Source organism: Dryobates pubescens, chromosome 16, assembly GCF_014839835.1.
Source record: "Dryobates pubescens isolate bDryPub1 chromosome 16, bDryPub1.pri, whole genome shotgun sequence".
In the NCBI taxonomy this organism is placed as follows: domain Eukaryota; kingdom Metazoa; phylum Chordata; class Aves; order Piciformes; family Picidae; genus Dryobates; species Dryobates pubescens.
The window spans coordinates 7358414-7371528 of record NC_071627.1 but is presented as its reverse complement, the minus strand read 5'-3'; the positions used below and the strand labels follow the sequence as shown (position 1 = coordinate 7371528).

The window sequence follows — 13115 nt, the reverse complement described above, 5'->3', positions numbered from 1 at the left end:
CTGGCTGAGCTGGGGATGGGAGCACCGGGACCTGGCTGAGCTGGGATGGGACCACAGGGACCTGGCTGAGCTGGGGATGGGAGCACCGGGACCTGGCTGAGCTGGGATGGGACCACAGGGACCTGGCTGAGCTGGGGATGGGAGCACCGGGACCTGGCTGAGCTGGGGATGGGACCACAGGGACCTGGCTGAGCTGGGGATGGGACCAGCGGGACCTGGCTGAGCTGGGGATGGGAGCACCGGGACCTGGCTGAGCTGGGGATGGGAGCACCGGGACCTGGCTGAGCTGGGATGGGACCACCGGGACCTGGCTGAGCTGGGGATGGGAGCACCGGGACCTGGCTGAGCTGGGATGGGACCACCGGGACCCAGCTGGGTTGGGCACAGTAAGACCAGCACACAACTAGGTTGGGTCCCACCAGACACGAGTGGTTAGAATTCCCCCCAGGTACACCTTACATTCTTTCCTGGTTTCCTTGCTGGCCACATACAAACCTGGACCTGAGAAGCACAGCTTGGATTGCCCCTTTTAAGGGAATCTTGCAGCAAAAGAGGGATGAGTCATGGGATGGTTCCTGCTTATCCTAGTGGCTGCCCAGTGACTATGAGTAGTGCTGGTGGAGCTGACACTCCTTCAGTGCCTTGAGGAGGGAGAAACACTTTAAGGGTCAAGTAGAATAATCTGAGGATGATCTTTGTTTGTTTGTTGAAGAGTGACTCGGGGATGGATGGATGCTGGGTCTGATTTCAGGGAGTACAGGCGGGTTTCTGCTCCATCCTGTTGTAATTTATGTTCTGTTGTAATTTATGTTCTGCTTGAGCCAGATCTGCTGGCTGAGCCTCTGCTCTGCAAACACTTGTAACCCTTTCTTTGCTGGTCTGTGCTCTGTGTGTGCAACCCCAGCAGTGCTTGGAGGATACTGGCTCTCACTGTTTAGATTCAGGCTGAGTTTAGTAGAGGCTCAGCTTTGTATCGAGCTGTGGAGCAGTGCCACAGGGGATGTGGAAAGTTACATGTCAGAAAAGGACCTAGGAGTGCTGGTTGACAGCCAGCTGAATGTGAGCCAGCAGTGTGCCCAGGTGGCCAGGAAGGCCAACAGCATCTTGGCCTGGATCAGCATTAGTGTGACCAGCAGGACCACAGTGATTGTGCCTCTCTGCTGGGCACTGCTGTGGCCACACCTTGAATACCAGGTTCAGTTTTGGGCCCCTCAGTCCAAGAAGGACATCAAGGGGCTGGGGCAGGTCCAGAGAAGGGCAACAAAGCTGGTGAAGGGTCTGGATAACAGAGCTGGGGAGGAGCATCTGAGGGAAGAGGGGTTGTTTAGCCTGGAGAAGAGGAGGCTGAGGGGAGACCTCATTGCTCTCTACAGCTCCCTGAAATGAGGCTGGAGACAGGTGGGGGTTGGTCTCTTCTCCCTAGTATCAGGTGATAGGATGAGAGGAAATGGCCTGAAACTGTGTCAGGGGAGGCTTAGTTTGGGTGTGAGGAACAATTTCTTTCCTGCCAGAGTGGTCAGGGATTGGAACAGGCTGCCCAGGGAGGTGGTGGAGCCACTGTCCCTGGAGGTGTTCAAGAAAGATGTGGCCATGGCATTGTGGGACATGGCTTAATGGCCATGGTGGTCTTAGTTTGATGGTTGGACTTGATGATCTTGCAGGTCTTTTCCAACCAAAACAATTCTATGGTTCTATGTATCTAAGTGGGGGTGGAGCATCCCTTCATGAAGAAATAGAGCGGAGCCATGCCTGGAGCAGGGTGGCAGCTTTGGGTGGGCTGAGATGTTGGGATAGGAACCCATGATAACATCCTTACATGCTCCTACATGCTCCTACATGCCCTTGCTCCATTTTCCTGGAGGCAGCAGAGGAAGCTGCTGATGCTGGTTGTTTCCCGTAAGAAGTTCCATCTAAACATGAAGAGGAACTTCTTTAAGGGCAACAGAGACCTGGAGCAGGCTGCCCAGAGAGGTGGTGGAGTCTCCATCTCTGGAGACATTAGAACCCACCTGGATGTGCTCCTGTGTGAACTTCTCTAGGTGAACCTGTCTTGGTAGTGGGGTCAGACTTGATCACAGGCTCCCAGTATGTTAGGGGTTGGAAGGGACCTCCAAAGATCATCAAGTCAGACAGGAGAATATGGCCAGGTCCTTCTGTGGCCTTACAGAAGGAGCAGTGTGTTACACCAGGAGCAGGTCACAACAACTGTAATTGGGTTTATAAAGTAGGAACCCACAAAGATCCAGGACTGGGAACTTCTTCACTGTGCTTGTCACAGAGCACTGGAACAGGCTGCCCATGAAGCTTGTGGAGTCTCCTTCTCTGGAGACTTTCAAGACCCATCTGGATGTGTTCCTGTGTGACCTGTGCTGGATTCTATGGTCCTCCTCTGGCAGGGGGTTGGACTCGGTGATCTTCAGAGGTCCCTTCCAACCCCTACGATTCTGTGACTCAAGGATGAGCAGAGGGCTGGAGCACCTCTCCTGTGAGGACAGAATGAGAGTTAGGGTTGTTCAGTCTGGTGAAGAGAAGGCTCCCAGGAGACCTAATTGTGGCCTTCCAGTGTCTGAAGGGGGCTACAAGAAAGCTGGGGAGGGACTTTTTAGGGTGTCAGGGAGTGATAGGACTGGGGGAATGGAGCAAAAATAGAAATGGGTAGATTGAGATTGGATGTTAGGAAGAAGTTCTTCCCCATGAAGGTGGTGAGACACTGGAACAGGTTGCCCAGGGAGGTGGTAGCAGCCTCATCCCTGGAGGCTTTTAAAGCCAGGCTGGATGAGGCCCTGAGCAACCTGGGATAGTGTGAGGTGTCCCTGCCCATGGCAGGAGGGTTGGAAGTGGATGATCCTTGAGGCCCCTTCCAACCCTGACAATTCCATGATCCTATGACTTCCCAGCTCACCCCAGCTCTCCCCACCCATCTCTCCCTAGCGGCACCATCGTCAAAGCCCGGGACAAGCTGTACCACCCCGAGTGCTTCATGTGCGACGACTGCGGGCTCAACCTGAAGCAGCGCGGCTACTTCTTCATCGAGGAGCAGCTGTACTGCGAGACCCACGCCAAGGAGAGGGTTAAGCCCCCCGAGGGCTATGACGTGGTGGCTGTTTATCCAAACGCCAAAGTCGAACTCGTCTAAACCCCCGGCGGAGCTCGGCGGAGCTCGGGTGGCCGCCCGCCGCCCACCCACGTCCTCCCCGCCGGCTGCGCGCCGGGGCTGGAATCCACCCCCCCCGATTACCAAAGCCCAAGGTCCAATTGTCTTCTCCCAGATAAAGAAAAAAAAACCACGTTTACACTTGGGATCTCCAGGGGAAATGGTGTTGAAAGCATCCCAACAGGTTTTTCCCTTCTTCTTGACACTCTGCTTCGGGGGTTGCCGCGCTGGGTTGTTAGCCTGCGCCGCAGCCTTCTCCCAAGGTCTGTGTAAATAGTGAGCAATCCTCTGCCCTGTTTCATACAAAAGCAGTCTGCCTGGATTTTATTTTCATGTTAATTTTCTGTTGCTCCCCCTCCCCCCCTGAGAAAGCCAGGGAGGTGTTCTGAAAGCTGAAAGAAAATAAGGCACTTTAAGAGAAGAAGCTGGCTCCTGGCCTCTGACCTTCAGCTCCTGCCCTGGTGATTAAAACCAACCCCACTCAAGGAGTCAGGGAAGTGGCACCGGTGGGTTGGGGTCCCCAGCTCAGCCCCACCCCAGCAGATGTGCCAAGGAAGGGAGGTCTCCTCAGGCAGTATTTGCTATGCAATTCCCTGGATCAGGGCACGGCAGTTTGAGGCTGACGGGTGGATCTGAGCTCCCCATACTGAGCACGCAACCAGGCTTTTTCTTCCTTCTCTCCTTCCTCATTCATTTGTTCTCTTGTCATCTAACCCCGCCAAGCACCACACCTTGAAGGGACACTGAAGCAGCACAGAGCCCACCTTGGCTGTTCCCACCTTCCACACTCATGTTGTCCTTGCTTTGGCCATCCTGACCTTTATTTCCAGATCCCCAGACTGCTGTCATCTGGGTCTGCCTGCCAGCAGGGAGCTGGTGACAAAATCCCTCCAAGCACTTGGGAAGTGGCTGGAGTGGTGGAAAGCCCTGAGTCCAGTGGCAGCGGGTTGAGATTTACCCCCATATCCCAAGGCTGTGCTTTCAGCTGGGTCCATCATCTGCTTTATTTGATGGGGACAAGTTTTTGAGGCTGTTGGGATGTTGCTTGGTTGGAGAAATGCAGGGTTTCTGGTAGTGTTTGGAGAAGAGAGGGTTTGTCCCTCAGCTGCTGGGTGCTGGTGGGAGCCACCCATGGGTTTGGTACCCTGAAGTTCCTTCTGCTTTGAGACAGACTCCTTCCTCCTCCTCACTTCAGAAAGGGAGGACATGAGGGAGAAATAGAAATGTTTGGTGCTGTCTTCCCTTCCATGGAAAAGGAAAACAAGAGATGGGGTGATGGGCAAAGTGCTCCTTCCCCTTCCACCTCTGGAAGGAGGAAATCTGGGACTTCAGGAAGGTTGTGTTATCCTGGCTGGGGCTGAGCACTCAATTTCATCCTACTTGTTTCCTCCCCAGGAGGGGGTGGGGGTAAGGGGTTTAGGCTGGTACTGGACCTTTTCACTGGGTGCCTTATAGGATTTGAGGCAGCTCCTGCCCTGTGCCTGGTGGTATCCTCACTGGGTACCACTGTGCAATGGAGGGATGCTGGCCATGCAGATTCCTGCTCAGAGCAGAACCTCCTCCTTCTCCACCACCTCCTTCCTGCCATCAGTAGCTTCAATTCTTAAAGTGCAAGAAAAACATGGAAAGCTTTCCCAGTTTTTCTTGTATTTTCATAGCCTTGCTCAACAGGATGCCCCCTCCATGGAAGTGTTCAAGGCCAGGTTGGATGGAACCTTGAGCAACCTGGGCTAGTGGAAGGTGTCCCTGACCATGGCAGGGGAGTTGGAACTGGATGGTCTTTGAGGTCCCTTCCAACCCAAACCAGTCTATGATTCTATGACCACCTAAAGGGAAATACTTGGGACAACTGTAAATGAGGAGGAGATGGACAATAATCAGGTGGGAATTGTTGGTGCCCTTTTTTGCAGCCTCTGCTTGGAGCTTCTCCTCGGCTGTCAGAAACATTGTCCTGGATTCCTCCACTAACCTCATACTGTGCTGGGCTGAGCTCTAGTGCCTGTAGCTTGGAAGTTCAGGCGTCACCCACACCTGGGACTGAATCCATCTTGGCTGAGCTGTGGGAAACTCATGACACAAATGGCAAAGAGGCTTTTCCCATCCTCCCCAGCTGCCAGCCAGGGGTGTGTCACTCACGGCAGCTCTTGTCCCCTCTTGGACTCCATCGGTGGTTGTGTCCTTGTGGGGATGCTGGGCGTCCTGCAGCCCTGGCACGAGCAACACCTTAGGAATTCATGACCTGCCTCAGTGACTTCAGTTTGATCAGTAACAGGCTGCTGGTGGGGCACCAGTACAGCACTGGGAGCACTGGGCACAGGGCATTTCTTTTCATTGCAGACCAAGTTCCCACAAGTCCATTTGTCCACGCGGTTGGCTTGTGGTACCCTTAGGAGTAACCAACCAACTCAACTGATCCCCCCATGGCGCTTAAAGCCTCTCACAGCCCCATTCTGGGGGGCATCCTGGCTTTGGGCCACCTCATTCAGCTGATGATGGAGGTCTGTAGGTGCTGCCACAGGTGAGGGTCTGGTGGCACCAGTGATGCTGTTTGTATGAGATACAAAATAAAGCTGTGTTGGTGGGTTTATGTCTCACATCACTTAGCTTGGACTTCGTCTGGAGCCTGGTTTGGTCTCTCCCATGGTGGCCCCACTACGTGCAGAGATGCCTCAGCATCCAGGTAAGGAGGACACTGGATGAAGTTTAGAGAGCATCTTGGAGAGCTGCACTTCTCCTGGCACCATGTGTTGAGAGCTTTGGCTGAGGTTTGGTCTCTGTGTCGGTGGGGCTTTGGTGGGTTTGTAACTTAAAGGGGTCGATGAGAAAGCTGAGGACAGGCTTTTGAGCAGGATCTGTCCTAACAGGACAAGGGGTGATGTTTTGAACAAAAAGAGGAAGATTCAGATGTGAGAGAAGGAAGAAATTCTTTGGTCTGAGGGTGGTGAGACCCTGGCCCAGGTTGCCCAGAGAGGTGAGAGCTGCCCCATCCCTGGAATCATTCCAGGTCAGGTTCTGTGGGGCCTGCCCAACCCCGAAAGGGAGTCACAGGTCTCCCTGAGACCCACCTCCCACTGTCCCCATGGCAGCCCCAGCCTGCCCAGCAGCCACCCTCTGACCTGCCCAAGCCCAGGCTCCTCCTCCAGGCTCCTCAGTGCTTTGGAAAATAAGATGAAGGTCTGGTTTATTAACTAAATGAGGTGGGACTGGGGCCAAACTGATTCAAGTTCTAATTGTTTAACTTTTTCCATGTATCATCATTAAAGTTTCCTACTTAGCTGGGCATTATTTCCACCACCACACCCCTTTTCTTCTGCTGCTTTTGTTTGGAGCTGTTTGACTTTGGTTGCTGGCTGCTTGCCCCAGGGATCTTTAAAAAAACACCACCTCAGTGGATCTATTTGTATGAGGACAAAGGTTCTTGTGCCACAGGAGGGGAAGAGGCTTTTGGGGCAAGTGCCCTCTCCTCCTTTTCTCATCTGTGGAAGAGGCTAATTGAATGAATTCGGGGGGGGGGGGGGGGGTTAAAAAAACCTCTTCCCCACATGAAGAGCTGCTCCTGACCGTGAGGGATCTTTTCTGGGAGTTGTTTTGTCTCCCTCTTTCTCCTCAGGGAAAGCCCAGGCTGGTTGGAAACACCCAGCCAGCTTCCCCCACCACCCTCCCCAGCCCAGCAGCAGCTTCTCCAGCAGGGAACTTGCAATGTTTGGCATTTTTTATGTGGTCCTAAAGCAGCTCTTTGCGCAGGGAGGGCCGGGGCTGTGGCCAGTGTGGCTGCTTCAGGTGGTCAAAGTGCGAAGGGTCATCTTGCCGTGCAAAGCTGCTGCTTGAGCAGCCCTTGGGGGTTTAGCTTTCTTGATGAAAACTGCTGCTTTTGTTTGGAAGTGACACCACAGTTCTGCACTCCCAAACCTGAGGGAGGGGTACCAGGAAACCAGTGGTGAGCATCTGTCCCCCACCTGAGATGACTGACTTAGAGCAAAGACAAGCGTCAGTGGGATATGAAGGCTGGGGCTCATCTGAGACACACTGAGCAGCAGCATTGGAAAAGGTATCTGGAGGGGACCTCAAGAGGCCACCTAGTCCTTGCTGCTGTCCCCAGGCAGCACCAGCCACCTGCAGCCCCCATGGGAGGTCTTCAGGATGGAGAGTCCCAGCTCCCCCAGGCACCATTCCAGGGGAGTTCCAAACATCTGCTTCACCCCACCCGCAGTACTGGATCCAGCTCTGGGGTCCTCAGCACAGAAGATACCTTTTGGAATGGGGCCAGAGGAGGCCACAGCAATGCTGGCAGGGCTGGAAGCCCTCTGCTGTGAGGCCAGGCTGAGAGAGTTGGGCTTGTTCAGCCTGGAGAAGAGAAGGCTCCAGGGAGACCTTCTGGTGGCCTTCCAGTGCTTAAAGAGGGGTACAGGAAAGATGGGGAAGGACTCTGTCAGGGCCTGTGACAGCACAAGGGGTGATGGTTTGAACTAAAAGAGGAAGATTTAGATTAGATATTAGAAAGAAATGTTTTTCACTGAGGGTGGTGAGACACTGGCCCAGGTTGCCCAGAGAGGTGGGAGATGCCCCATCCCTGGAACCATTCCAGGTCAGGATGTTTGGGGCTGTGAGCACCCTGCTCTAGTTGCAGATGTCCCTGCTGGCTGCAGGGGACTTGGACTGGATGACCTTGAAGGTCCCTTTCAAAACAAACCAGTCTCTGACTCTGCAGTGTGGGGGGTCCATAAGGTTCTTGAAGAGAATGTGACTCGGGGACATGGGACAGCCCCAGCTCCGCTCCAGCCCCGCCCCGCCAGGCTCTTTGCCTGTCTCCTGCACCATCTAGTGATGGAAACCGAAATATCCAGCTTCATGATTCTATGAATAACCCCCCGGAGAGTTTATCTGCCCAGCCCTTGCCTAGGAGGGGAAGAGTTCACACACCACTGCCCACGAGTGCCCCAGCAGCTCTAAGTCCCGTCTGTTAGGGTTGTTTCAAGTGAGCTTTGCCCTGGGCCATTCTCAGCGCTGCTGGCAGAGCAGCCAGGGTGAAATACCCCAAGAGCCTTTTCAAGAGTTGCCATTTCAAGAGCTGTTTCCCTCCTAGGTGCCGTGGGTGCAGTGGGACAGGATATCACCAACTGCAGCCACTCCAGGGTGGGCAGCAGGCTGGCAGGAGCATGAAGCCAGGACTGGCAGAGCATAGCCAGACCAAAATCCCCTTAGAGAAGGGGGTTTGCTTTGCCCCATCCATATGCCAGCTTCTCCACAACCCAAATGCTGCACAAGCAACAGGCAATTTCAAAGCTCTCCATTTTCACCTCTTTCCTTAATTCCCAGCTCTCCAGGGGGCTACTGGGAGGGTGACACAGGAGTCCCACCAAGGCAGAGGATCCTTTGAGAAGGATCTTGCTGAAGCAGAATAGTAAGAGCAGAACCACCAAGGGGAGTAACCACCCTGACCCAGAGCAGACCAGCTCTGGTGCTGGCTGTGCCTAGCAGCAGTGTCACCAGGGTGGGGGTGAAGTGACCACAAGTGAGCAGAGCCTGGGCTGCTCCATGGCCTCTGGGCTTGTTGCAGCAACCCAGCAGCCCACCAGTGTGGCTTCGTCTCCCAGCCCCTGCCTGACTGGTTTAGGCCACCTTAGAAAATCTGTTTGCACAACAGAATGTTTGCACCAGAGGTGGATTCTCAGCTGTTCTAAGATTTGCTGCTTCTTCTCCTGGGACAGAGGCACCTTCTCATGAGGCTCAACAAGACCAAATGCAAGGTCCTGCATCTGGGTCGGGACAATCCCCAGCACTGATACAGGCTGGGCAGGGACTGGCTTGAGAGCAGCCCTGAAGAAAAGGACTTGGAGATGCTGGGGGATGAGAAGCTCAACAGGAGCCAGCAGTGAGCACTTGCAGCCCAGAGAGCCAAGCAGAGCCTGGGCTGCAGCAAGAGAAGCATAGCCAGCAGGGCCAGGGAGGTGATTCTCCCCCTCTACTCCACTCTGCTGAGACCCCACCTGGAGTACTGTGTCCAGTTCTGGAGCCTCTGTGCCAGGAAGGATCTGGAGGTGCTGGAAGGTGTCCAGAGAAGGGCCATGAGGATGAGCAGAGGGCTGGAGCTGCTCTGCTGTGGAGACAGACTGAGAGTTGGGGTTGGTCAGTCTGGAGAAGAGAAGGCTCTGAGGAGACCTAATTGTGGCCTTCCAGTATCTGCAGGGGGCTACAAGAAAGCTGGGGAAGGACTTTTTAGGGTGTCAGGGAGTGATAGGACTTGGGGCAATGGAGCAAAACTAGAAATGGGTAGATTTAGATTGGATGTTAGCAAGAAGTTGTTCCCCATGAGGGTGGTGAGAGACTGGCACAGGTTGCCCAGGGAGGTGATGGCAGCCTCATCCCTGGAAATTTTTAAGGCCAGGCTGGATGTGGCTCTGAGCAAGCTGCTGTAGTGTGAGGTGTCCCTGGCCATGGCAGGGGCGTTGGAACTGGCTGAGCCTTGAGGTCCCTTCCAGCCCTGACAATTCTATGATTCTCCTTTGCTGCTGGCTCCTCAGGATCTGTTTTCACCTTGCAGGAATCTCTCCAATCTCACTTCCCACATCCTGCTCCTCATCCATAGCTGATAGCAGGTTTCAGAATATTGCAGTGAAACTCACTGACCACTTTCAACAGGCACATTTGGGACAACTAGAACTGGTCCTTCCTCTGCAGAAATTTGCTCCATGACAGCCCAAGTCAGTTCCCAGCCATGACTTCCCTCTGCTTTTTATCACCTACCTGCCTGGAGGAAGCATTTGTGATGTCTCATGGCAGATCCCTACACAAAATGAAGGCCTGGAGAAGAAGGGGCTGAGGGGAGACCTCCTTGCTCTCTACAACTCCCTGAAAGGAGGTTGGAGTGAGTTGGGGGTTGGTCTCTGCTCCCTAGTATCAGGAGAGGAAATGGAATGAAATTGTGCCAGGGGAGGCTTAGGTTGGGGATGAGGAACAATTTATTTCCTTTGAGAGTGGTCAGGCATTGGAACAGGCTGCCCAGGGAGGTTTTGGAGGCACCAGCCCCGGAGGTGTTCAAGAAGTGTGTGGCCATGGCACACGGTTTGATGGCCATTGTGGTGTTGGGTTGATGTTTGGACTGGATAAACTTAGAGGTCTTTCCCAATCAAAACAATTCTCTGATTCTATGCTGGATCATGAGTGGGGTTTGCAGTGAGGGGAGCACCCAGCAGAAGTGGCAGGAGAGTGCCATCACTCAGGGCTAGAGGAGCAGCATGCAGTAGGGGTAGGTGCTGTGACAGGGCTGGCTGGAGCACAGGGTCTGCCTATCACTGCTGGTTTGTGTAAATTCCCAATAGGAGAGCAAACCCCACGGTGCTTCCCTGTTGAACACGTGGGATTTATGATACAGGAAGGATTCATCTGCAAACCAGATAAGCCCAAGCACTTTGTGCATGTTCTCTGCTCGACATGCCCCATTTGCTGCCAAAACCCAGCTGCTTATGAGCACTGCAAATTACTCCTCTGTAAACAATTGCTGTTGACTGAATAATTCTGAGGCTTGCATGAGCATAAACGCTTCAGACAATCTGCTCCAAAATCCTTATTTCCTCAGCCATACCCTGGTTTCACCATGGTTCCTGCACAGCCCCAAGGCAGGGTAGGGCAGGGCAGGGCAGCTGCCTGCTGCTGCCTGCGAGCCCCTGATCTGCCCAAATCAGCCCCCACCCAGGCTCCTGCTCTGCTCTTATCACTGGGGACAGCTTTAGCTGTGGGGTGGCCCAAGCCTGGCATCGAGGTGTCACCTCTCCAGGCAGGAGGTATCTAAATCTTCCTGGCTTGCTACATGACTTGGTGATCTTAAAGGTGTTTTCCATCCAAGCGGGTTCCATGACCATCTGACATCAGCTCTGCATCCCTTATCCTGAGTAGCAGCAGGTCTCTGCCACACTTGGATAAAATCTGCCATCTGCTTCTCCTCCCTAGGAGCCATCCTCCTGCCACAGCCACTGCTCCCTGGTCTGTGCCTCCACCTTCCACATAACTCTCTGGAAAGTCATCTCCACTGCATCTTGGTCTGCTGGTAGCAGCACTGACAGCTCTGCACGGCAGAATTGTCCCATTCACAGACTCACAGACTGGTTTGGGTCGGAGGAGACCTTAAAGATCATCCAGTTTCAACTAGATGGGCAGTGACACCTTCCACTAGCCCAGGTTGCTCAAGGCCTCATCCAGCCTGGCTTTGAACGCTTCCAGGCTTGGAGGCTCCACAATTCTCTGGGCATTCCCAAGGAGGAGCCAGGCCACACACCTCCAGGGAGCTGTGTCACAGAAGCAAGGAGGAGCTGTGACTATTTTAAACAGCACCATGTTTCTAAGTGCCCCTCGAGCTATTTCAGAGGATGACAGCACTGCTCAGCTGTCTGAGGTGGCTACAGCAGCTATCTCCAGATCTGGCTGCAGGCAAAGCCCAGAGTCACGTGCAAGGCAATCATAGATAGCAGATAGGCAACTGGGATATAAAAAGCTCTTCTCCAGAGGCTCCTTCAGAGTGGACCCTGCTGACCTTGACTGCTGTGTGGAGCGAATGCTGCTGGGAAAAATGCTGAGCTGCAGCTAATGAGAGGTTCTCCAGGGCTGGGAACACAGCTGGTTAACGAAGCTGTGAGTGATGATTGTTTCCCCTTCTGACAGTGTATAGGAGGAGCTCACATCACCCCTGCTCCCCCTCTGCCCCTATTTCATGAGGCTCTGTTGGAAGACATCTCTGTAGTGGAGACCCTGCTGCCTTCCAGCTGTGTTCTTACCAGCCACAGAACCCCCAGCTCATGGCCTAACCCATACCTGTCCCAGTTTCTAATCTATCATCTGTTAGCAAGACCAGGGCAGGGATCATCACCCTGTACCTGGCACTGGTGAGGCTGCACCTCAAATACTGAGTTCAGTTTTGAGCCCCTCACTCTAAGAAGGGCATTGAGGGGCTGAAGTGTAATCCAGAGGGTCTGGAGAGCAGGGCTGGTGAAGAACAGCTGAGGGACCTGGGAGTGTTCAGCCTGGAGAAGAGGAGCCTGAGAGGCCACCTTATTGCTCTATACAACTCTCTAAAAGGAGGTTGGAGCCAGGTGGAGGTCAGTCCTTCTCCCAAGGAACAAGTGATAGGACAAGAGAAAATGGTCTCAAGTTGCTCCAGGGGAGGTTTAGTTTGGACACGAGGAACAATTGCTTCCCCAAAAGGGTTGTCAAGGCCTGGTCCAGGCTGCCCAGGGCAGTGCTGGAGTCCCCACGCCTGGAGGGGTTTCAGAGCTCTGTGAACGTGGTGCTGAGGGCCATGGTTTGGTGGTGACCTGACGGTGCTGGGTTAACAGGTGGACGTGATGACCATCTCAGTGATTCCCTGCTGAGTCTGCCCAGCCCTGCCAGCGCAGTTGTGTGATGCTCTCGATTCATCCTGCGGCCACATTACAGGAGAGCCCTCTTTGGGATTCAGCTGGATGCAGGGGCTCGGGGCAGCGGAGCCATCGCATTGCTCCCAGGCAACGCCAATCCAGACGGGCACTGCTTCCTTCCCGGCAGCAGCAGCGCACACATCCCGCCTCATCCCAGGCTCGCGGTGCCGGGATGCAAGAATGCCGGGAGGCAGGGATGCTGGAACGCTGGGATGAAGGGACGTCGGGAAGCCGGGATGCAGGGATGCTGGAACGCCGGGATGAAGGGACGTCGGGAAGCCGGGATGCAGGGATGCGGGAGCGGCAAAGCCCCGGCTTCCCGAGCCTGACGCCGGAAGAGACTCGAAATAAAACTCGGAAATATTTTGGGTGAGGAAAACCAAACCAACCAAAACAAAAAAAAGCCAGGAAAGGTCTCTTTGGGAAGCCCCGGAGCTGGCTGCGGAACCATCGCGGGTGTTGAGCGGAGCAAGGAGAGGAGGGGTGGGGAAGGGGCGGTGGAACTGGGAGCTGGCGGCATCCAACCCCCTTCCCCGCATCCCTGAACCCGGCCC

The 13115-nt window shown here is 54.3% G+C and overlaps 1 protein-coding gene across 1 annotated transcript in view; it reads left to right on the top strand.

Moving 5' to 3' along the window:
• The window catches only part of PDLIM4 (PDZ and LIM domain 4), a 67868-nt gene extending 64397 nt beyond the window's left edge, over nt 1-3471 (top strand). Inside the window, exon 7 of the mRNA XM_009896906.2 lies at nt 2932-3471. Within this exon, the coding sequence (XP_009895208.2) occupies nt 2932-3136 (205 nt within the window). The 3' untranslated portion in view covers nt 3137-3471. The remainder of the gene's footprint in view (nt 1-2931) is intronic.
• Nucleotides 3472-13115: the final 9644 nt, after the last annotated feature.